The 21,377-nt window shown below is 63.0% G+C and overlaps 3 protein-coding genes across 3 annotated transcripts; 2 read left to right on the top strand and 1 right to left on the bottom strand.

Annotated features, from left to right (window-relative positions):
* Positions 1 to 1,381: 1,381 nt before the first annotated feature.
* POLR2J (RNA polymerase II subunit J) lies at positions 1,382 to 5,979 on the top strand. Its single transcript, XM_047714189.1, has 4 exons — positions 1,382 to 1,537; positions 2,715 to 2,804; positions 4,851 to 5,025; positions 5,528 to 5,979. The coding sequence occupies exons 1-4, from the start codon at positions 1,485 to 1,487 to the stop codon at positions 5,561 to 5,563; spliced, it is 354 nt and encodes a 117-aa protein (XP_047570145.1). The 5' UTR covers positions 1,382 to 1,484; the 3' UTR covers positions 5,564 to 5,979.
* Positions 5,939 to 12,268, bottom strand: LRWD1 (leucine rich repeats and WD repeat domain containing 1). Its single transcript, XM_047714173.1, has 15 exons — positions 12,080 to 12,268; positions 11,482 to 11,716; positions 11,264 to 11,380; positions 10,655 to 10,795; positions 10,111 to 10,215; positions 9,734 to 9,856; positions 9,540 to 9,654; positions 9,212 to 9,321; positions 8,839 to 9,046; positions 8,318 to 8,390; positions 8,094 to 8,234; positions 6,824 to 6,915; positions 6,492 to 6,647; positions 6,296 to 6,408; positions 5,939 to 6,207 (listed from the first exon to the last, which is right to left on the bottom strand). Exons 1-15 carry the CDS (start codon positions 12,157 to 12,159, stop codon positions 6,067 to 6,069), a joined length of 1,950 nt encoding a protein of 649 aa, XP_047570129.1. The 5' UTR covers positions 12,160 to 12,268; the 3' UTR covers positions 5,939 to 6,066.
* Positions 12,269 to 12,340: 72 nt separating this feature from the next.
* ALKBH4 (alkB homolog 4, lysine demethylase) lies at positions 12,341 to 18,834 on the top strand. Its single transcript, XM_047714174.1, has 3 exons — positions 12,341 to 12,509; positions 15,137 to 15,334; positions 17,885 to 18,834. Exons 1-3 carry the CDS (start codon positions 12,387 to 12,389, stop codon positions 18,470 to 18,472), a joined length of 909 nt encoding a protein of 302 aa, XP_047570130.1. The 5' UTR covers positions 12,341 to 12,386; the 3' UTR covers positions 18,473 to 18,834.
* The last annotated feature ends 2,543 nt before the right edge of the window (positions 18,835 to 21,377 follow it).

The following is a 21,377-nucleotide window of genomic DNA, read 5'->3' on the forward strand; positions in this document are numbered from 1 at the left end:
TGCCTCACCTTCCCTTCCTGGCCCTGGGGCTGCTGAGTCTGCACCGCCCCTCCCCCATCGCCAACAACACCCTGTTCTCTGGCTCCTTCTTCAGGGCCTCACACAAGCCCTCATGTCTGTTCAGCCTCCTTGGGTTTCCAGGACCTTGTGGTCAGGAAGTACAGACCCCAGGGTCTACTGCGCCCTAATACAGAACATGAAGGGACAAGAGAGGCGTGCCTTTATGGGGCTGCCACTGGAGCCGGAATGGGGATGCACACACAGCCACCCAGTGGCGACACCTTCCACCCTCTCCTCCAGAATGGTCCTGGCGTGGGGTGGCCGCTGCAGCCTGAAGAGGGGTTATAGTAAGTGCCTGGCACTGTCCCTGCTGCCCATGTACCCCCCGCTGCCCCCTGGGTTCTACCAGGCAGAGAGTGAGGTCCCCTCCCCCCAGCCAGCCCAGTTAATAGCATCCTTGGCCCAGACTTGGCCAGGATGGCCCAGAGGGTGGAGGTTCCAGCCCTAGGGCACCATCCCCTCAGTGCCTTCTGTCCCTTCCCAGTTAAAGAGCCCCCCCCCTCCACCACTTGGCCTGGAGAGTCAAGGCTGGTGTGGGTCTCAGGGGGAATGACACTTCCTCGGCCCAGGGCCCAAGGCTCAAGTAGGGGATGGCTCTTCTCAGGAAGTGGTGTGGAAGCTTCTGGTTTCCTTCGCGGGTCCTCAGCTGCTGTGGCTCCAGCAGCTAACGGGAGACCCAGTCCCTTCCTTCAGACAGCGCGGTGGGGCCTTGATTACAAACTGCAGTCTGCAAACTACCCGCCATTCCCAGCGGGCTCCGACACTGGGCCCTCCAAGCTCCTCTCTCCCCGCTGGGTACACCTGCCTGACCTCCGCCCTCACCTACTGTCCGCCCGACAAGCGACAAAGCGGCTCATCAGGCCACCTGCCCACTGGGCAAGCCGGCGACAACACGGTCGGGGAGGAGGGGGCCTCTGGTGGCAGGCAGCCTCGGCAGGGGGTTTAACAGCACCCGCCCCGATCGGGGCCCGGACGCCCACGAGGCTCCCCCACCCGCGCCGGTCCCCCTGCGCCGCGGCTCCATTCTCCACTTGAGGGCCCCGCGCTGGGTGTTCCAAGGGCACATTTCCAAAGAATGATCACGGGGAGCGGAGAAAGGCCGTTGCACCGCGCACAGAGCAGTCCCGGGCGCTGCCGGCGGGACCCCAAGCACAGCTACCGGGCGGCGAACGCGTGGATGCAACCCGGTTCACCCATGCGCAGAACCACCGGCCCCCCCGCCGTCCCCGGGCTTTTCTCGCGCCTGCACTACATCCCCCGGGCCGCTAGGGGGCAAGCAGCCGGACTTCACGGGTGGGGAGGGCGTTGGGGGCGTGCGGAGCCGCAACCCGGAAGCAGTCGCTAACCCGGAAGAGGTGGTGTTATAGGGCTTTGCTGGCGGTGGTGGCGGCTGTTGCGACTTTGGAGGTTGGTGCGGCGCTAGGATGAACGCGCCTCCCGCCTTCGAGTCGTTCTTGCTCTTCGAGGGCGAGAAAAAGTAAGTGGAGCCGGCGAGGGGTGGGCCGGGGTCGCAGGCGGACTCTGGGGCTTCTCGGGCTCGTCCACAGCGGGGAGACGGAAGCAGCTTTTACTGTGTCTGCGGACTTGAGCCAGCCCTGCGGGGCGGTGGTCAGTGGCCCCGTGCTGCAGAGGAGGAACCCGAGGCGCGAAGAGGCTAGGGACCTGCCTGGGCCCACGGGAAGTGGCGGTGTGTATGGGAACCAGGGTGCCCGGCGCCACAGTGCTTTCCCTGTGGGATCCGGCAGTTTCCTGGCCGCCGCCTTTGCAAGCCAAGGGCTGGCTCTCCGGCTCACGACCGATCCTCAGTGGCCTGTGAGGAGCTTACAGGGGCTCCTTGCCTGCAGCGAGCAAGGGAATGTGGTCCCCTGGTCTCTCCGCCTGGCTCCCTCACTTAACGTCTCCATGTCTTTGGGCAAGTGACTTAAGCTGCTCGAGGCGTGTTTTCCTTCTCTGGTAAACAGGCTTCCTGCTGCATTCAATCACAGGATGTTCTCCGAGGGGAGCTTAACGAGGTAATTTACTGAAAGTGCTTAGGCCAGGGCTCAGCACCAGAAGACCCTCTGAAACACTGGCTTTTTCTTTTTTAAGATTTTATTTACTTGACAGAACGATCACAAGTAGGCAGAGAGGCAGGCAGAGAGAGAGGGGGAAGCAGGCTCCCCACTGAGCAGAGAGCCCGATGCCGGGCTCGATCCCAGGCCCCTGAGATCATGACCCGAGTGGAAGGCAGAGGCTTAACCCACTGAGCCACCCAGATGCCCCAACGCTGGCTTTTTCTTAACAGCCTGGTATGCAGGGCTCTGCGGTCTAGCCCTTGCCAGCCTCTTCGTCGTCCTTGAGAACAGTGGTTGGCATCTGGGGCCATTTTGCTCCCCAGGGGACTTTTTCAATGTCTGCCAACAGTTCTGATGGTCACAAAGGGGGTGCTGCTCGTGAGTACAGACCGGGAAATGGTGCTCATATCCTACGGTGTACAAGACAGCTCCCTACAGAGTGGAATTATCCACCCTAAAATGTCACTGGTGCCAAGGAGCAGTCCAGAGCAGGTGAGGGTCTTGCAGAATCAGGGTGTAGCCCCTCTGCTGCTCTGAGTCCGAGAGGTCTTTATGGCTGAAGAGATTGTGTCCTCACCTGTTGCTTCGTCCTCTTCCCAGGATTACCATTAACAAGGACACCAAGGTACCCAATGCCTGTTTGTTCACCATCAATAAAGAAGACCACACGCTAGGAAACATCATTAAGTCGTAAGTTCCACGTCAAAGGCTCTTGGAAAGCGTTTATTGGGGGTCTTTGAGGCAAAGCACACATTCTGGAAGATTTCCCGCAGTCTCTGAGCTGCAGGAAGGTCTGGGGGTTTGCTTTGGCGGTTCTCGCATTCCAGTTCATTCTCTCCAAGATGACGCTGACCTAGATCCGATCACACTGCCGTGTGTCTGATCTATGTGGGGCAAGCCAGAGAAATGTGGGCCTGCTTGTGTTTCTGTGCTGAAGAGCAGGGAGGGGCGGTCCGGGCGTGCTGCCACCCACCCCTCTTCGGGACGATGGTCTCTGGGACAGCTGGCACACACAGACAGATGTGCCAGAGATTGGCTCTTATTAGGAGGAGGGGAGAAGGTGGGAGAGGCTCTGCGGCTAGCCGGTGCCCCGGTGGACAGCGGATGTGGGCTGGTGGGTGCGTGTTTACACCAGTGTAGTCCTGACCGGCTAGGAGGTTGGCGATGTGGTCACTGTTCTGGTCTAAGGTCTTGTCGTTTCTCTGCTGAAGACGCCATGGGTGAAGCCGGGTCTTTCCGCGTGTGCACATGTGGGGTCCCGGGCGGGAGCCCAGGAGGTGGAGTTGGTGGTCTTCTGCCACGCCAGTGGTGCCCCCAGGCCCTTCTAGGGCTTTGTTGATCCCCTGCTCGGGGAGCCGTGTCCCCACCTACGCAAGGGCCCTCCCTCGTGGTGCGCACCGCTGACCGAGCTGCTCTCGAGGACCCCGTGGGCCCAGGGCACGGCACGCAGACGCAGGCTGCACAGCCTTGCAGACAGGGCCCCAGGGGTGCGGGCGGCAGCTGCCAGCCTGTGCTGCCCAGAGGACTTCCATTCACCAACTGCTCAGGGCCCGAACCTTCTCCCCCTGTTGCCTTTATAGCTGTCGGGTGCTCGTCCTGGGCTTTGTCTGGCTGCTAGACGCGGCTCCTTGGGGCAGTCGCAGGGTCCCCTGCTTCCCGAGGGAGGAGTTTGCTGGAGATCCTGCTTAGCAGCTGGGGTCCTTGGAGGGTGTGTGTGTGTCGTCCCCATGGGTGGTGGTGGGGGCGTGTGTGTGTGTGTCGTCCCCATGGGTGGTGGGGGGGGCGTGTGTGTGTGTCGTCCCCATGGGTGGTGGGGGGGGCGTGTGTGTGTGCCGTCCCCATGGGTGGTGGTGGGGCGTGTGTGTGTGTCGTCCCCATGGGTGGTGGTGGGGGCGTGTGTGTGTGTGTCGTCCCCATGGGTGGTGGTGGGGGCGTGTGTGTGTGTGTCGTCCCCATGGGTGGTGGTGGGGGCGTGTGTGTGTGTGTCGTCCCCATGGGTGGTGGTGGGGGCGTGTGTGTGTGTGTGTCGTCCCCATGGGTGGTGGTGGGGGCGTGTGTGTGTGTGTCGTCCCCATGGGTGGTGGTGGGGGCGTGTGTGTGTGTGTCGTCCCCATGGGTGGTGGTGGGGGTGTGTGTGTGTGTGTGTGTCGTCCCCATGGGTGGTGGGGGGGGGGCGTGTGTGTGTGTGTCGTCCCCATGGGTGGTGGGGGGGGCGTGTGTGTGTGTCGTCCCCATGGGTGGTGGTGGGGGCGTGTGTGTGTCGTCCCCATGGGTGGTGGGGGGGGGCGTGTGTGTGTGTCGTCCCCATGGGTGGTGGTGGGGGCGTGTGTGTGTGTGTGTGTGTCGTCCCCATGGGTGGTGGTGTGGGGGCGTGTGTGTGTGTCGTCCCCATGGGTGGTGGTGGGGGGGCGTGTGTGTGTGTGTGTGTCGTCCCCATGGGTGGTGGTGGGGGCGTGTGTGTGTGTCGTCCCCATGGGTGGTGGTGGGGGCGTGTGTGTGTGTGTGTGCCGTCCCCATGGGTGGTGGGGGGGCGTGTGTGTGTCTTTGTCTTTTTTAGAATGTTTCACTTGGTCGATTTTTGTGGGGGGCGGGGATCAAGAGCAGGGAACCCGCTGGGGTCAGCCGCCCCAGCTGTACTGGCTTCCAGGCCTCAAGCCAGTGGGAAAAGGCCTTGGTTAGCGCTTGGTCATCCCCAGGGGTGCTCGGCTCAGCGCCCCGTGTCACATCCCCCCACAGACAGCTGCTGAAGGACCCGCAGGTGCTGTTCGCTGGCTACAAAGTCCCCCACCCCTTGGAGCACAAGATCATCATCCGGGTGCAGACCACCCCGGACTACAGCCCGCAGGAGGCCTTCACCAATGCCATCACGGACCTCATCAGCGAGCTCTCCCTGCTGGAGGAGCGCTTCCGGGTGAGCGGCGCTGGGTCTGCCCGGAGCTGCGGTGTCCTCGTGCCCACAGCCCGGACAGCCCGTGGAGAGTGTCCTGAGCTCTAGGGGGCGTGGGGGGAGGTGGTTCCATAGGACGTGGACGAGGGGCAGGGCCTTAAGGCTGGGGGCCTGTTGGGTGCAGGCACGGGTGGGAACCAGAGTGCTTGCTCCAGGGGCTCCTGCGGCCCTTTGGGACTGCTCCCCCGAGCCTTCTCTGGTAAGGCCTGGCCACTTCCGGGGTGTTTGTGCAGGGGCAGCTCATCCCAGGGTGGGGCCCCACAGTTAAGGAGGCCGAGGGGTGGTCACACCCGTCCACGCAGAGGGCCTCAGAGTCTGACCTGGGTGTAGGGGAGAGACCCCGGCTTGTCCATGTCCACTACTGTGGCCCCTGCGCCTCACACAGATGGGGGTGGGGGGCGTGCAGGGCCATGGGGCTGCCTCCTCACCGTGGTCAAGCTAAGCGGCCGCCGCCCCCTCCGCTCAGGTGGCCATTAAAGACAAGCAAGAAGGCATCGAGTAGCGGCGGGAGGAGCGTTGCTGGGCCGGCTCCTACGCTGCGCTGGAACGTTGTTCAGCTCCCAGTAGAGAGCAGCTTCCCCAGCGTCGCCGACATCCTGGTGAGCCCGTCCCCGCCGGCGTGTCCTGCACACAGTCTGTTTTGCTCTCCTGATAAAGAGCAGCAGGAGGCCTGGCCGGGGGCTGCGGCGGCAGCAGGTGCATGGGGCGCGCGGAGGCCGAGGACTGGTTTCCCATCGTGGACGGGCCCTGCACCCCGGATTCCTGGCTGAGGAGCTGGTGGGACTGAACTTCTAGACCAGCTCTCGGGAACCCAGGCCAGGCCGGCCTCACACCGCGTCGGCGCACCAGCCGGGCCCCAAGCAGCTCTCCAGCCTTGTACACAGCAGAGGATTTAATAAAAATATTCCCCGATAAAAACAGTCTTGTCATTTGCCCCGGAGCTGAATAAGTTAGGTCGGACCCCCAGAACTCCCGCACCTCCTAGAGGCAGGAGCCCTGCGCTGGCTACTGTCTCTTCCAGATGGCCACGATGTTGGAGTCCGTCAGAGCCGTGAGGTAGGTAAAGGTGCGGTTGGCCGCCACCGTGTTCACCATGGTCTTGGTCACCATCTGGCCAAGGGCCCAGGGCTGGGGCCACTTAAGGATCTGGGGGGGCGGGCAAAAGAGGGGGGCGGGGCTCCAGCTTCCTGCTCACAGCCCCCACAGCGGGCGGGGGTCGGGCAGGGGCGCCTACCTGTGTTGGGGCCTGTGGCGCGGCCGGCAGCGGCGCCTGCTGGCTCAGGAGGTCCCGGACATCGTAGAGCCACACGTTGCCCTCCTCGTCCCCACACAGCACGATCCCCTCATCTGCCAGAGGCTCAGAGTGAGAAGCGGGGCCGGGCGGGACACAGCCACAGGGGGTGAGGGGGCAGCGGGGTGCAGGGGCTCACCAGGGCAGGTGCTCAGCGAGAAGTAGGCCAGCTTGGTGGGGGACCACTGCAGCCGCGCCAGCACCACCACCGCCAGCGAGGACTGCCTGCCGCGCGCCCCCCACGTCTGGCTCCAGCTCCACAGGCAGATGGTGCCCAGGCCGTTCCCCTTGGAGGCTGGGGAGTAGGGAGAGAACAGAGCTGGGTGGGGGCCCCTCTCTAGACACTTCATGGTGCCCGGGGGGGGACCCCTCAGGAGCCCCCAGCCCCAGGAGAAGCTGCCCCCAGAGGCCTTCCAGGGCCTGTCTCGGCTCCCAGGAGGCCAGGCTGTCCCCTGCGCAGGGTCTACTCACCCACCACATCTTCGTTCACAAACGCCAGCCCGTCCACTCTCCGTCCAGCTGCCTCCGAGCCCTCGGAGAACACAAACTCCACCTCACACACCCTGCGGGACAGAAGGTGCTGGTGAGCCACCCCACGGCCCAGGAAGCCGCTCCGGGAGACGCTGGGTCCCCCTTCGCCCATCTGCCTTCTGCTTCTGCCGGGAGATGCACCCACGGAGCTGGGTTCTGGGCCCGGGAAGAGGAGCCGGCACGGCCGGGGTGCAGGCTGGCATGGGACAGGAAGGGTCTGGAGAGGCAGGGACTTAGGGCCGGGGAACAAGTGGCTGCTGCACGGTCTCCAGCGGAGATGCATGCGGGGTCACACGGTGCTTGCAAAGGCAGCCACATGTCAACACAAGGAGCAGCAGACACCTCTGCGGCGTGACCGCCACCGGGCTTGGGGCCAGACCGCGCTGAGCGGGGAGCAGGGGAAGCCCTGGGGCTTCACTCCCAGCTGTGGCAGGGGCCCACACAGGCACTTGGCTGGACAAAGGCCACCGCTGGGCCTGACACTTTTGCTACCTGCCCCCACGTCACAGCTGCTTCACTGCTGTCACCCGGCCCCTGAAGGTCTTCCCAGGCTGTTCACCGCACTGGGGACAAAATTCAGTCTTGCCCCAGCAGATGGAGCCCGTGTCCCCTGGCCCAAGCTGCCACCTTACCTTGTGGCACGTCCTCCCACCTCCCAGGCTGGACTGGACCTCCCTGGTGGGACCACCCCTGTGCCAGCACCTTCCCTCCTGCTGCCTGCGGACTCCCCTGTTGGGATCTAGGCTTGTGCCCATCCGCCGCCACTCACCTCCTCATCGTCCCCTTACTCTCCTTCCTTCACACTTGACACTACGCTTTGGGGGCACTAACAGGCCACCTTCTGTAAGGATGTGGGCCGCACGAGGGCAGGGGGCCAGCCTAAGCACGGGCCCAAGCCTTCTGGGCGGTACAGAGGAGCCTTTCCGGGGCCTCATCCCTGACCGCCCCTCCAAGGTGAAGTGAACACGGCTCCGAGAGCTGCCCCGGCCCGGTCCCACAGCTAAGCAGCCGTGAGGAATGGGGCACGGACCTTTCCTTGAGAGACTAGAGGAGGTGGGGACAGGCCAGCCCCATGAAGAGGCCCCTGAAAGCAGCCCCTGGCTGCTCGGGATGGGGCGGGGCTTAAGTCCCACCCCCGGCAGATGTGCTGGGGGTCAGGCATCTGGACAGCTCTGAGGCTGGCATTCAAGGCCTCCCCGGCCAGCCTCACCTCCTCTTCTGGGGCTGGTCCAGCCGCACGTCCCAGCAGCAGCAGCCACCCTCGCAGCCGGCCAGCAGGTAGGCATCTGGGCAGGAAGCCACGGGGCAGAGGCGCAGAGGGATGGACGCAGTATCCAGGGTGAGCAGCTGGCTGCCGGCGGGGAGGAGATGGTGAGGCCTCGGACCCGGGCGTCTGTCCGCCCTGGCAGCCCCCTGCCCAGCCCCCAGCCTCACCTGGCCTGGAATTCATAGTCATGGTTGGGCACCCCAAGGTCCCAGAGGATGATCCGCTTGTCATAGGAGGCCGCTGAGCGGGGAAGGGGAGAGGAGGCTCTGAGGAGACCCCGTTCGCTCCAGCAGGCTCCATTCCAGGATGAGACCGTGGTCGCAAGGCCACCCACCCCGCCAAGGTGCGCAGGGCCACAGCTGGGACGTGGAAGATTTGAGGACCACCAGTCTCTACCTCACTCTCTGCTACCACGGCCCGTGCCAGGCTCACACATCCCTTCTTGGGCTTAGCACACTTAGCACCCAGGTCACAGGGTGGCCCAGCCACCCGGCTTCCAGGCCACAGAGGGGGAGAAGGCAGGAGCTAAAGCCCTGTCAGTCGTCCACCAAGCCACACTGCTTCTGGCCTGGCCGGAGCTGACCCCGGTGGCCCTGTGGTGATGCCCACCAGCCAGGGCACTCCCTCCCATCCCGGATTGCAGGACAGGATGCTGGGGCCCCCTCAGGGACATGGGAGAGGGTCTTACTGAAGAGGTGGGTCTCGTGGGTGGGGCTGAAGCAGAGGGTGGCGATGGCCTTCTTGTGGGCCCGGATGACCCCACAGCAGAAACCAGCCCGCACGTGCAGCAGCCGGACCAGGCCCCGCAGGCCCGCGGCTGCCAGCACGCTCCAGCGCTTCTTGTGGCCGGCCTGCGTCACCACGGTCAGCGCTGTCCAGGCCACCGAGAAGAACTCCTGGGTGGGGATGGGGGTGTGGGGGGGGGAAGAGTGGGGTCACTAAGGGGCAGAGCTGCGCATGCCAGTGAGCTCTGGCCAGTGGAAGCGAGACCCAGCGGGACCAAGTCATCTGCCGCCCCTTCCCTGCCCCCTCGCCCCACGGGAGCAGCCCTGGGCCCTCACCTCGCCAGGGGCCTTGTACTTGTGCAGCACGATGCCCGTCTGGCAGTCGATCACACACACGGCCTCCCCGCCGCACGTGGCCACCGTCTGGGAGGTGGCCCCCGCGTGCCCTGTTTTGAGGGGTCAGCCTCAGTAAGCACATCGTCTGCGAAGTCCGCCCCTGCAGCCTGTCCTTCCTGGCCCTGACGATGCCCCAGGGGCTGTCTCTCCCAGGACCCCCATCCACCGAGGCGGCCCCCTCCAGGTAGTGCCCCTGGGCCCCCTGTCTAGACAGCTGGTCCTGCCTGTTCCCTGGGGTGCTGGCCCTGCCTGCCCGCCGTGGCTGTACCCTCCTCCCAGGCCGGCTCAAAGGCGCAGGCCCAGAGCTGGGTCTCCAGGTCCCGAGGGCTGTTGTTCTTGCTGTGACACTGCAGGAAGTGCAGGGGCTCCAGGTCCAGCGCAGGCTGTGGGGGCAGAGCGGGCGTCACAGCTGCCCCAGCCTGTGCTCCCTGCCGGCTGCTCCCTGCCCCCCGGCCGGCTTACCCGGCTGCCATCAGAGCCCGGGGCGCTGCCCTCCACGCAGACCGAAGAGGAGGTACACACCCGCTTGTTGGGAGACGGGTTGAGTGAGACTTCATCCGGCCGTTTCACGGCCACGGGCCTGGCCTGTGGAGGGGGTCAGGGCTGGGCTGAGGGCCTGGGGGCCACGGGCCCATCTGCCTGGCACTTCCTTCCTCGGCATCACAGGCTGGCCTGCACCCTCTCACGGGAGCAGAAAGCAAGGGCTGGCCCAGGGTTAGTGGGAACGAGCTCAGGCATCAGGGACCGTCGCCTGGGCTCATTTCCAGGACCCCTGCCCCATCCCCTTTCCCTACAGTCTCCCTAGGCAGGCCTTGGGATTTGCAAGGTACCACACTTACCCTGGGTTCCTGGGCAGCTGGGGCTTCTGGAGGCCTCTCCGGGATGTCTGCCTCACGCACCTGGGCCCCACCAGAGGCCACCAGCTCCTCAGAGATCATCCGCACCTACGTGGGGTGGGGACATTGGGGAACTAGATACAGTCCTAGGGGCCCCGGGCCCCTCTCCCAAATGCTGGGGCAGAGGGAACTTCTGCTTCCCGAGGTGGGAAAGGGCCTTTTTTTTTTTTTTTTAATTTGACAGAGATCACATGTAGGCAGAGAGGCAGGCAGAGAGAGAGAAAGGGAAGCAGGCTCCCTGCTGAGCAGAGAGCCCGATGCGGGGCTTGATCCCAGGACCCTGGGATCATGACCTGAGCCAAAGGCAGAAGCTTTAACCCACTGAGCCACCCAGGCGCCCGGGAAAGGGCCTTTCCAACCAATAAGTCTCCCTTCCCTGACCCACCCCACTCTCTACCACCCCTTATGGCCAGAGGCCTCTAAGGCAGCTGGAGCCAATCAAGGAGCTGGGAGAACAGGACTCTGAGCACAGCAGGCGAGGTCATACCCGCCACTGGGTGAACTCGCTGAGGGACTCAGGCCCATAACGGATGTCCCTGACAGCAGACTTCACAAAGTCAGCCTGGGCCTTCTCTGCCTCCTCGCCTGGGCTCAGTGCAGCCTTGAACTTCTCCCAGTGAGCTGTGACCTGGAACAAGAGGGACCAGATTCAACCCCAGTCCACCCCAGATCTCCTGGACCCCTGCCTCCAATCTCATGGGCACAGGTGTCTCCACTTCAATGCCTCCTGGAAGTCTCCCTGAACTACAGCCTTAGCGGCAGTGTGCACAAACCCACACAGAATGCGCGTGCACAGACACACACACAGCAGCCCCGAGGAGGAGGAGGAACAGGAGGAGGCGGCGGCGGCTGCTCGGTACAGTTTCTGGTCCCTGGGTGGGCCCTGCCTGCACACCCAGAGAGCAGGACCTTCCTTGAAAGAGGCCAAGCACCACAGCCAGGCTCAAAGCAACACATCAGGCGAAGGGATAGATGCCGCTCAGTGTCAGGGCAGAGAGTCCCCGGAACGCCTCCTCAGGGTCCTCCGAACGTCCATTCTGTCGCTCGCTCCTCAAGGCCCCCCGACTACTCCAGAGACGTGGGTCCGCCCCCTTACCCGGCTGGTCAGCTCCCGGTTTAGGTTCTCCACCTGAGAAGAGGTGGACGAAGCATCCTTGCCATTGACCTTACGGAGCTTGGGCAGGAGAAAGGAGACTTTCAGGTTGTCACTGACCTGGGGGATGAGGGAGAGCGGCTCAGTGTCCCCCCAAGCTGTGGCTCAGCCCCGCGGGAGTGCTGGCCCTGGGTCTGGGGCAGGTGGGGGCCCCCACTTACAGTCAGGAAGGGGTTGCCCTCCAGGCTGAGCTCCTCGAGCTGCGGGAACTGGCACAAGGCAGTGACGTCCCCCAGCTGGTTGTTGGAGCAGCGGAGGACGCGCAGGTGGGACAGGCCCAGGTTGGCGGGCAGCGTCTCCAGCTGGTTGTTGGAGAGGTCAAGCTCTTGAAGCTGCGTCAGGCGGCTCAGGAGCTTGGGGTCCAAGTGCTCTGAGATCAGCTTCAGCCCCGACAAGCTGGGTGGGGGCAGACAGGGAGGGCTCAGGCGGTTGGGCAGGCCTCACACCTGGGGCAGTCCTGGGCGCCTGCTAAGGCCAGGCTGCTCTACACCCTTTCTGCAGGGCTGTCTCCCCGACAGCCGGGACCCCTTCCAGGGAGAGGCCACTCGGGGCCCCAGCCTGCCCGTCTCTTAACGGGAGCCCAGCGTTCGGCCCGAGTGTCGGAGACTCCGCCTAACCGACAGGGCGATAACGGGGCCAGGCAGGGAGTGGGCAAGGGTCCCAGCCTTACTTCCCGACCGGCCGGCGACCCAGGCCCGGGTGGCGGGTTGTGTGGCCGCGGCCCCGCGGACCCCCGTCGCCCCCCGTCCCGCCTCTTACTCCAGGCTCCGTATCTTCCCCAGTCGGTCGCTCTTGGGACGCCCTCGCTGCATGAGCAGCCGCGCCGACAGAGGGCCCATGGCGACGAGGCACGGCCCGCGCTGGCCGGTAAGCGGTACCGGCGTCCGGCCGAGTCCGTGCCTCCTGGAGACAGACGCTAACGTCCGCCCCCTGCGGAACTCTGGAGGCGGCGCCGCGCGACGACCGGAAGGAAGCGGCCCCGCGTACCTCCTGTCCCGCGGGCGGACTACAACTCCCAGCGGCCCCCGCGGCTCCGCGCCTGCGCCCTGGTCGCCAAGACGCGACGATGGCGGCTGCGGCGGTGGCTGCCCCAGAGGTCCTCCGGGAATGCGGCTGCAAGGGCATCCGGACCTGTCTGATCTGCGAGAGGCAGCGCGGAGGTGACCCGCCCTGGCAGCACCCCCCGCAGGTGAGGGCTGGGGAAGGGGCCGTGCCACAACTCCCTTCTTCATACGGGGAAACTGAGGCCCAGACTGGCTACGGAAACGGGCCCCGGATCAACACCTGTCAAGGGCCCTCGCTGTGGGGGCGTTGCAGGATGAGATGAGCGCTTTGAGGGGTGGGCTTGGAGTGGGTGCCATCCGACCACAACTCCCCTTTGAGTCCTGGGGAGAGTGTGACAGCAAACCTCCACGTAGCGCCCCCCGCCCCGCGCCCCCTACCCTGCGTCCGGGACTGCGAGCTTCACGAAGTGGGGAGACGACCAGGAAAGAGAAAGAGGATGCCGAAAACCAGGCAGGGCAAAGTGCCCCAGACACCGTTGAGCAGAAGTGGTCAAGGAGGAAATTAATTCCAATTAAGGAAAAAAGGATCCAGAGCCTTTGTCGGGCCGGGGGCGGGGGGCGCGGCAAGGGCGTTCCCGCTGGGGGACTGCTTGGGTACAGGCCTGGGGCAGGTCCCTGGGCTTGGAAGGAGCCTGACGCTTCAGGGGCTGGCCCCCCTGACTCAGAGGGCTCTGTGTGTGGTGGCTGGGTAGGCTGGACTTGTTCTGAGGGCCCCGGAGAGCCGCTCAGGGTTTTAAAGGAAGTTAGGGGTGAGTTTTGGAAAGGTTCCCAGGACATGGGGAGGCAGATGGGAAGGTATGGAGTCTGGGAAGCCAGTGCAGAAACTCCCACAGCATCCCAGGTAAAAGCTTGGAAGGTCCTGTGGAAAGTGATCTGGTGATGTCTCAGCAAACGAAAAGTAGAATTACCGTGTGATCCAGCAGTTCTGGGTAGAATCGGAAGAAGACCCTTGAAGAGAGACCTGTACGCCCCCCGTTCCTAGCACCGTGGTTCCCAGTAGCTACGACATGGAAGCAGTGAAAGTGTCCAGCCGTGGCCGAGCGGGTAAACAAACGTGGCCTGTGTCCCATGGAATGTCATGTGCCTTGAAGGGCGTTTGACACCTGCTGTGACATGAATGGATCCTGAGGTCATTATGCTGAGTGAAAGGTCCCTCACGAGAGGATTAAATATTGCAGGATTCCACTTCCGTGAAGCCTGTAGAGGAATCACATTCATAGAGTCAGCAAGTAGCATGGTGGGTCCCTGGGGCTTGCAGAAAAGAGCGAAGCGTTGTTTCGAGTCCAGAGTTTTAGAGAGGTGGGGATGGGTGCAGGACGTGACTGAATTTAATTTACCTGTACACTTAAAGATGGTGACGATGGCAGTTTTATGTCCTGTATATTTTGGCTACAAGGAAAGCCTGAGAAGTGCCGAGAGTCTGAACTGTGCCCGTTCCCGTGGGTGTGGGGTTAGCCCGACTTGCTGGCTGTGGGATGAGCAGAAGGTACAGGGTGATCCCCGATTTTAATGTGTTCTGTGTGAGGTGCCAGAAGACGGAGGACACGATGGTTCCCAGCCAGGGTGGGCAGGAGGGGCCATGAAATGTAAAGGGTTTGGGGTAAAGGAGAATTAACTGGACGGGGCGGACCTCAGACTGCCATGCAGCTGGGACAAAGTCATGGCCAGTCCAGCTGGGAGCTCCTGAGCAGACTGATAGATAGAGGAGTCCCGAGTCGGGTAGAAAGAGCCAGACCTGTGCTGAGTCATTGGCTGGGGGCTGCCTGGGACCAGGGTGGCCTTTGCCCCAAACTTGAGGTGGCAGGAGATTGTCCGCTGGGCACTCCTCAAGGATGGCTGGCAAGTTCTCTCTTTTTTTTTTTTTTTTTAAAGATTTTACTCATTTATTTGACAGAGAGAGATCACAAGTAGACAGAGAGGCAGGCAGAGAGAGAGAGAGAGAGAGAGGGAAGCAGGCTCCCTGCTGAGCAGAGAGCCCGATGCGGGACTCGATCCCAGGACCCTGAGATCATGACCTGAGCCGAAGGCAGCGGTTTAACCCACTGAGCCACCCAGGCGCCCGCAAGTTCTCTCTCTTTTTTTTTTTTTTTTTTTAAGATTTTATTTACTTATTTGACAGAGAGAGATCACAAGTAGATGGAGAGGCAGGCAGAGAGAGATGGGGGGAAGCAGGATCTCCGCCGAGCAGAGAACCCGATGCGGGACTCGATCCCAGGACCCTGAGATCATGACCTGAGCCGAAGGCAGCAGCTCAACCTACTGAGCCACCCAGGCGCCCAAGTTCTCTCTTTTGAAGGAAAGTTCAGTCAGTGCCTCTGCAGCGCAGAGCAGGGCGGAGGCCAGAGTCACCCCCACCGCGGAGACGGCCTCTCCCCTCTGGCTGCCTAGCATGCTCGCCCTCTGGAGAGCCCTGGGTTCCTCTCCTTTAGTCCCCCCCCACCATGGCCAGGGAGGCTGGAGGACACCCCACAGCAACACTAGCACAGTGTGGACTCCCAGGCAGCTCCCCGCTGTGCAGCCTCAGGCTCATTCCTTAACTTTGCTGGGCTGGGTCACCTCATTTTTAAAACAGAGAGCAGAGAGTAGTTACGTGGATGCTCTTCCCTGTAAGATGAGGAAAGTGAGAAAGGACGGGCAAAGGGCCCTTCCCAGGAGGCAGCCCTAGGCGGGGAGGGGTTCTGCCTCCCTCCGGACCCCAGCTGCTTTCCAAAGTGGCTTCAGGGGCTTCAGGTCCCTCCTCTTTCTTTTGCAGAAAACGCACCGTTTCATTTACTACTCTGACACTGGCTGGGCCGTGGGGGCCGAGGAGTCTGACTTTGAAGGCTGGGCCTTCCCCTTCCCCGGTGTGACACTGATAGAGGATTTTGTGACCCGGGAGGAGGAAGCTGAGATGGTGCAGCTGATGGACCGGGAGCCTTGGAAGCTCTCCCAGTCTGGACGGAGGAAGCAGGTAGGCCTGGGGAGGCGGGGAGGACCGGGCTGGCTGGTCAGGGAGGAGTCATCCTGCTGGGCCACTCTGGACTCCTTGCCCCACACCCCTTTGCTCACATCCCTCCCAGCGCCTCTCTCTGCAGCCAAGCACCCCAAGGCCGTTAGGGGGTGAGCTCCCCTGACCCTGGGGCTTGGGCAGCCAGGGGAGCGGTGTGTGGCGTGTGTTGGAGGAAGGGGCACAGGCAGGCCTGGACTTCTCCGCTTCCCACCAGACGCACCGGATGTGGTGCGGCAGGGCCGTAGGGCAGACTGATGCTCCGCTCTCAGGGTTTTTAGAGGCCGCTGCTCACCTTCCCGCTCAAGTTCTTCCCCCATCAGTTTGGAGATACTCGGACCCCCAAGTCCTGGCCTCTTCCTGGCAGTACTGTCCGCCTTCTCTCCCTCCCTCCCTCCTAGTGACTTCAGGCCTGTCCCATCATCACACCACTTCCCCTGGGGCTCCTGTGCCCTGTCGCCCCCCCACTGTCCTGCTCCTTCTGCTGAACTCCAGCCCCGGGCAAGTCCAGCTCCTCTGGCTGCTGGCCTCATGCCCTGCTGCCCTGCTCCGGCGGTCACATCAGTCCCCCCCGCGGAGACTGGACCTTCTGGACCTTCCCCCTCTATCCCCCACCCCGAGAAAGCCACGTGGGCCGTGCCCTTCTCAACCCCCAAGCCAGGCTTCTCTCCAAGCCCCCCTTGAACTCCGAGGTACTGTCCGACCCTGCTCCCCTCTGTCCTTGACGTCATTCTTACCTCAACTGGATCTTCTCCCCCAGACCACCTGTAAGCTCCCCTCCCACTTCTGCAGCCAACTTCTCCGTAGTGTCGTCTATTCTGTCTTTACTGTGTCTCCTGCTCCCGCTTCACGCCCTTGCCGCCTCCGCCCTGGGTCCTGGCCTCCGCGCCCCTACCCAGCGGCCAGTTGTCAGGCCCAGCCCTGGGGCCTCTCCGTTCCCCGAGCTCCCTGGCTGGTCTCCGTGAGTCACGACTCTGACACCGTGCGTGTGTTTGCGACTCCCACGTTTGTGTCTCCAGCCAGCTTCCCGTGTTCATCAGACCCTCACTGAGTCTTGGCCCATCCCGGTGCCCCCGCAGTGTCCCCAGTGTGGCAAATTCCCCCTTCCATCTGCTCAAGCCGGAAACTGTGCAGCTCTCCAGATTTCTCTCCCTCACCCTGGTCATCCCTGTCCACTTGCTTCCTTCAAAACATACCCGGAATCTGAGAACACAGCACTCCGCACTCCCACTGCCCCCATGGCCCACACCCAGTTCTGCCACTGGGATTCCTTCTGGAGCTTCCCGGGGCCCCGGCCCCCCTCCTCAGATGGACCCACTGCTCCGCTACAAACCCACCAGGCCTCCCATCCCAACCTCCGCTCCCCCCGCTGCTCTGTGGGGTCCCTGTAAGCCGCCTCTGTGCTCCGGAGATGCTGCAGGTCACACCTCTCTGTGCGCTGCACCCCGAGCTCCTTCTCTGCCTGCCGCTGCTGGGGGCACCCAGCCACGCTGACACACTGAAGCTGGAAGGAGAAAGACATTTGCACCGGATACCACCACTCGCGACTGGGTGGGGGGACCCGAGGGGAGGAGTCGGTGGATAAATGCTCAATCCCTTGGGCCATAAGTCTGAGGGGTGTTCTGGAAGTCTCCTCCCTAACAATTGCTTTTTTTTAAGATAGAATCCACAGACCATAAAATTCGCTCATTTAACATGTACAGTTTGCTCTATTTAGATTGTGCAACCTTCTCCACTGCCTGCCTGTCACCCGCAAAGGACATCTGTACCCAGGAGCAGTCGCTCCCTGTTCCCCGTCCCCTGCCAACCACTAATCTTTCTGTCTCGCTTTGCCTGTGCTGGACATCTCACGTAAATGGGATTATAGAACACGTGGCCCTCCGTGTCGGCTTCTCCCCCCGACAGTGGACAGTGCCGTGTGGCGTTTGTGGCCAGATGGCCCTCTTGTGCAGACCTGCCCCCACCCCTTCATCCATTTGTCCCATCACGGACACCAGCCTGTGCCCGCCCTTTGGCTGTTGTGCCCCGGTGTCGCCGTGAACACCCATCGGCAAGTGTCTGCATGGCCGTGTTTCCAGTCCCGGGCGTGTAGCCGGGAGCGGAACTTCTCTGTCTCGGTTCTGAACCCCCGGGACCCCCAGCTCTGACCACGTGATGAGGCTGCCTGGGGCTGACCCTCCCTCCCTCGCGGCTCCTTCGTCTCGCATCCCGACTTTGGCCTCACGGCCCAGAACGCACTGCCTGTTCGCAGGTCCTCTGTTTCCCTCCCTCTCTGCCTGCACACGGGCTAAGACAGCCCCCTGCCCCGGCACATCATAGCCCCTTCCCTCCTTCGTTTCTTCCCATAGCGTTTACGCTGGGGCCGGCCGCCTCCCGCTGGGAGCACATCCTGATCCAGAGCCAGGCTTTTTGCTTCTCTTGGTCTCTGCGGTCAGATCCTTCAGACCTGGCCCGTGATAGCCATTCCTGTAAACTCAGACACTTCTCCACTTCCTCTCTGTCCTCACCCTTCAGGACTATGGCCCCAAAGTCAACTTCCGGAAACAGAAGCTCAAGACCGCCGGCTTCAGAGGCCTCCCCAGCTTCAGCCGGGACGTGGTGCGGAGGATGGGCCTGTACCCCATCCTGGAGGACTTCCGGCCCGTGGAGCAGTGTAACCTGGACTACTGCCCCGAGCGGGGCTCGGCCATCGACCCCCACCTGGATGACGCCTGGCTGTGGGGGGAGCGGCTGGTGAGCCTCAACCTCCTGTCCTCGACTGTGCTGTCCATGTCCCGGGAGGCGCCCGGCAGCCTGCTGCTCTGTCTGGCCCCTTCCGGCTTCCCGGAGGCCTTGGTGGAAGGGGTGATGGCCCCCAGCAGGTCCGTCCTGTGCCAGGAGGTGGAGGTGGCCGTCCCCTTGCCCCGCCGCTCCCTGCTCGTGCTCACGGGCGCCGCGCGGCACCAGTGGAAGCACGCCATCCACCGCAGACACATCGAGGCCCGCCGCGTCTGCGCCACCTTCAGGGAGCTGTCGGCCGAGTTCCGTCCTGGCGGGCGGCAGCAAGAACTAGGGCAGGAACTCCTGCAGCTCTCGCTCTCCTTTCGGGGGAGACCTATGTGAGCCACCTCCCTGGGGACAGGAGCTGGGGCCGGGCCTGGCCAGGGCGCCGGCTCCGGGCTTGACTGTCTGCCAGGATTTGAGGCCGGGAAGCCCGGCCCAGGGGGCTTTCTCCCCAGCTTAGTAGCTTTTAAGAGAAGACTGCTCAGCATCCTGACACGACGACGGTGTGGGCCCTGCCCGGGAGCCGGATGGGATGGAGCGGGGCCTTGGGTCAGTCCTGCCTGACCTACCCCACGGCCGCCTGTGTGGCCGGCTTGTCACAGCTGGAGGGCAGTGGGGTCATTTGAGCTTAAACACGTTGGTACCACCTAAAAACGTTTTCTCCTTTATCCCTCTCTCAATGAAGTTCCCTGATAACCCCATTCTCCGGTCCTTTCATTTGGGGAGCGAGTCGGAGAGCAGAATCGACAGACCTAAAGTTACTATTTCAGCCTTCAGAGCTGGTGACGGCCTCTGCATCAGGCTCTGTCACACGTGACCCCCCGGAGGTGTTGGGGGCCATGAGGACAGAGAAATCTCCAGAGAGTCTGGTCCCACCTTCCTCCCCTGCCTCATGCTGTGAAAAAGTAGGGGGACACTGGTGCCATGCGGGGTACTCACATGGATGGCGGCCTGCCCTCTTCTGCTGCTCCTAAGACCAGATACGCTCGCCAGCCATAGGCTCAGTGCCAGACTTTGGGACCAGGGCCCTATCAGAGCCCAGAAAGGTTCATGGTCCGCGCTGGTCTTCAATCATTCTAGAACCTTCTGTGAGCTGTTGGCAGTGGGAGGGCAGTCACTGGCCACCACGCACTGTCTGTGCAGTGGCATCGCTCTGGAGACCCAGGAAAGGCCGCTGGGTTTCTAGTGGCTGAACTGAGCCCAGCTGCAGAGTGGGTGGTTCTTGGGGTCAGCTCGCTTGGAGCAGGAGGGTGGAGGACGCCTCCTTCCCGGAGTTGTGACCCACACAGACGCTGCTCTGGGTCCCTCACTGGGCTTCCGATGCAGGCCTGGCCAGTCCTGTTGCATGTGAACAGCTCGGTGGGCTTGCAAGCCTGGGGGTCTGCTCCATGGGGGCCTGGGGGAGGCGCCTCCGCCCTGACAGGCCAGGCCTTGGAGCCCCCCTGTGTGGAGCCTGCACGATGCTCTGCCAACACTTCTGTGTGGGCAGCGCACCCCCAGGCCTGTGCGGCGGGGAGGCCCGTGAAGGCCGGGAGAGCCACTCAGCAAAGAAGCCTGTTGCCCCCAGAATCACCCAGTGCTGGCCAGACATTTGACCGTGGGCCCTTCCTGCAGTCCCGCAGAGCGCCCCTCAGGACACAGCCCATGCCATGGTCCATACGGTCCCCGGAGCCACCTCAGGACATGCTGCATCGGGTCATGGTCAAGTTGGTGACTCTAGGTTGGGTTTGTCCTTGAAGCTACAACACGAAGACCATCAGGTTCAGTGTGCCCACTTCGGCATCCGCCACTCATGCCGCCCACTGGGACGGGGCTGGGAAGGCCGGGCTGGGGCGGCTCAGCCATCGGCTGAGGGGTATAGTGGCTGCTTAGCCCTGTATTTGAGGTGGCCGTCACTGCGTTCCCACGCTCTGCGTCCACACCAGACACGCTGTGCGGACCGTTCTGTCCCAGTGGTCTGGTGGCCTCAGGCTACGAGGAGTGATGGGCCTCACGGGAACGTACGAACACAGAAGCGTCTAGTCTGAGGCTGGCTTCCTGCCCCATCGTCTTCCACAGTCAGACGGAGCACACAGCTGACAGCCTGTCCTACTTTGAAAGATGTTAAAGAAACTCAGGGCCATTTATTGGAGCTGGGGCTGGTCCCGGCGGGCGGGCGGATGGGCGGGGAGCTCGGTCTGGGAAGCGTCCTCTGGGTTACTCCTGTTGAGACTCAAGTAGAACCTGTCTGTACTGTGTCCCCAGTAACTGTGGGGGTGCTGCAGTCCTCAGGGGCTGGGAAGAGGGGTCCGCAGGTTCTAAATGGGCCCAGTGAGGAATCTCGGGTCAGTCCTGTGCCTTTTGCCCCAGGCTCCGTGGACCCTACCTCGCCACCTTCTGGAGGCATGTGAGTCGAGACAGCCTTCTGTGGTTGGCTGCACTCACCAGGGAGATGGTCGGTGCAGGGGGCTTGCTGGACCTGGGCTTCTGAGGAGCTCAGCCCTCCTTTAGACCCAGGGGCCTGGGAAGTCCTCCTCCTGGGTGGCAACGGCAGGTGGGCCACCCCCTGGCTGGATTGGCAGAACCTGTCCCTGTTTGCACACCTGACTCCTAGGAGCCTCTAGGTTGAAGCGCCTGCAAGTTAAAAATAATAAAAGACAGACGTCCTTTCCTAGATGGGGGCCTCAGCGGGTAACAGTTACAAAACCGAAATGTCTGGGAGCTTCTCAAAAGTGTCACTAGGCTGCGGGAGAGAGTCCCTGTCCTGACGCCAGAGCCGCAGGTACCTGGGACAGAGAAGACGCCACTGAAGGACCAGAGCCCCAGTGGCTCCTGACCTGGAGGGTGTGGATGAGGACCGTCAAGCGGGCCCAGTTTGGATGGGCTCTGCTGGTGCTCAGCCACCCGCGGGGCTGTCCCTTGCTGTGTTTCCAGAAAAGCGGGAGCCCGCTGGGGAAGAGAAGGGAGGCAACAGGCAGAGGCGCCCAGTTCTTTCGGGGCCGCACCTGGAGGGACCCTCCCAGCATGTCTGGGCCTGAGCACCCCGCCTCCCCGTTCCAGAGGGGTCACTACCCTCGCCTGGGAAACCTGTTAAGACGCGAGGCCGGTGACCAGCAATTCGGAAGAGGCAGGAGGGGCTTCAGGAGGAGGGGTCTGCCCTCTGGGAGGCACCAGACACTGCAGGGGGAGGGGGTAGTGGGGGAGCGCCAGGGGCTCCAGCTTGTCACCTCCGCCACGGCACTCTGCCAAGAAGAGAGAGGACGCG

This window comes from Lutra lutra, chromosome 18, assembly GCF_902655055.1.
Source record: "Lutra lutra chromosome 18, mLutLut1.2, whole genome shotgun sequence".
Lineage (NCBI taxonomy): Eukaryota > Metazoa > Chordata > Mammalia > Carnivora > Mustelidae > Lutra > Lutra lutra.

Excerpts from the sequence above, each read along its gene's own strand:
- LRWD1 (XM_047714173.1), bottom strand. The coding sequence starts at position 12,159 with ATGGGCCCTCTGTCGGCGCGGCTGCTCATGCAGCGAGGGCGTCCCAAG. Across the intron at positions 9,047-9,211 it reads AGTACAAGGCCCCTGGCGAG|GAGTTCTTCTCGGTGGCCTG; the intron begins GTGAGGGCCCAG and ends ATCCCCACCCAG. Across the intron at positions 8,235-8,317 it reads GACTATGAATTCCAGGCCAG|CCAGCTGCTCACCCTGGATA; the intron begins GTGAGGCTGGGG and ends CCCCGCCGGCAG.
- ALKBH4 (XM_047714174.1), top strand. The coding sequence starts at position 12,387 with ATGGCGGCTGCGGCGGTGGCTGCCCCAGAGGTCCTCCGGGAATGCGGC. Across the intron at positions 12,510-15,136 it reads CCTGGCAGCACCCCCCGCAG|AAAACGCACCGTTTCATTTA; the intron begins GTGAGGGCTGGG and ends TTTCTTTTGCAG. Across the intron at positions 15,335-17,884 it reads AGTCTGGACGGAGGAAGCAG|GACTATGGCCCCAAAGTCAA; the intron begins GTAGGCCTGGGG and ends CTCACCCTTCAG.
- POLR2J (XM_047714189.1), top strand. The coding sequence starts at position 1,485 with ATGAACGCGCCTCCCGCCTTCGAGTCGTTCTTGCTCTTCGAGGGCGAG. Across the intron at positions 1,538-2,714 it reads CTCTTCGAGGGCGAGAAAAA|GATTACCATTAACAAGGACA; the intron begins GTAAGTGGAGCC and ends TCCTCTTCCCAG. Across the intron at positions 2,805-4,850 it reads CTAGGAAACATCATTAAGTC|ACAGCTGCTGAAGGACCCGC; the intron begins GTAAGTTCCACG and ends ATCCCCCCACAG.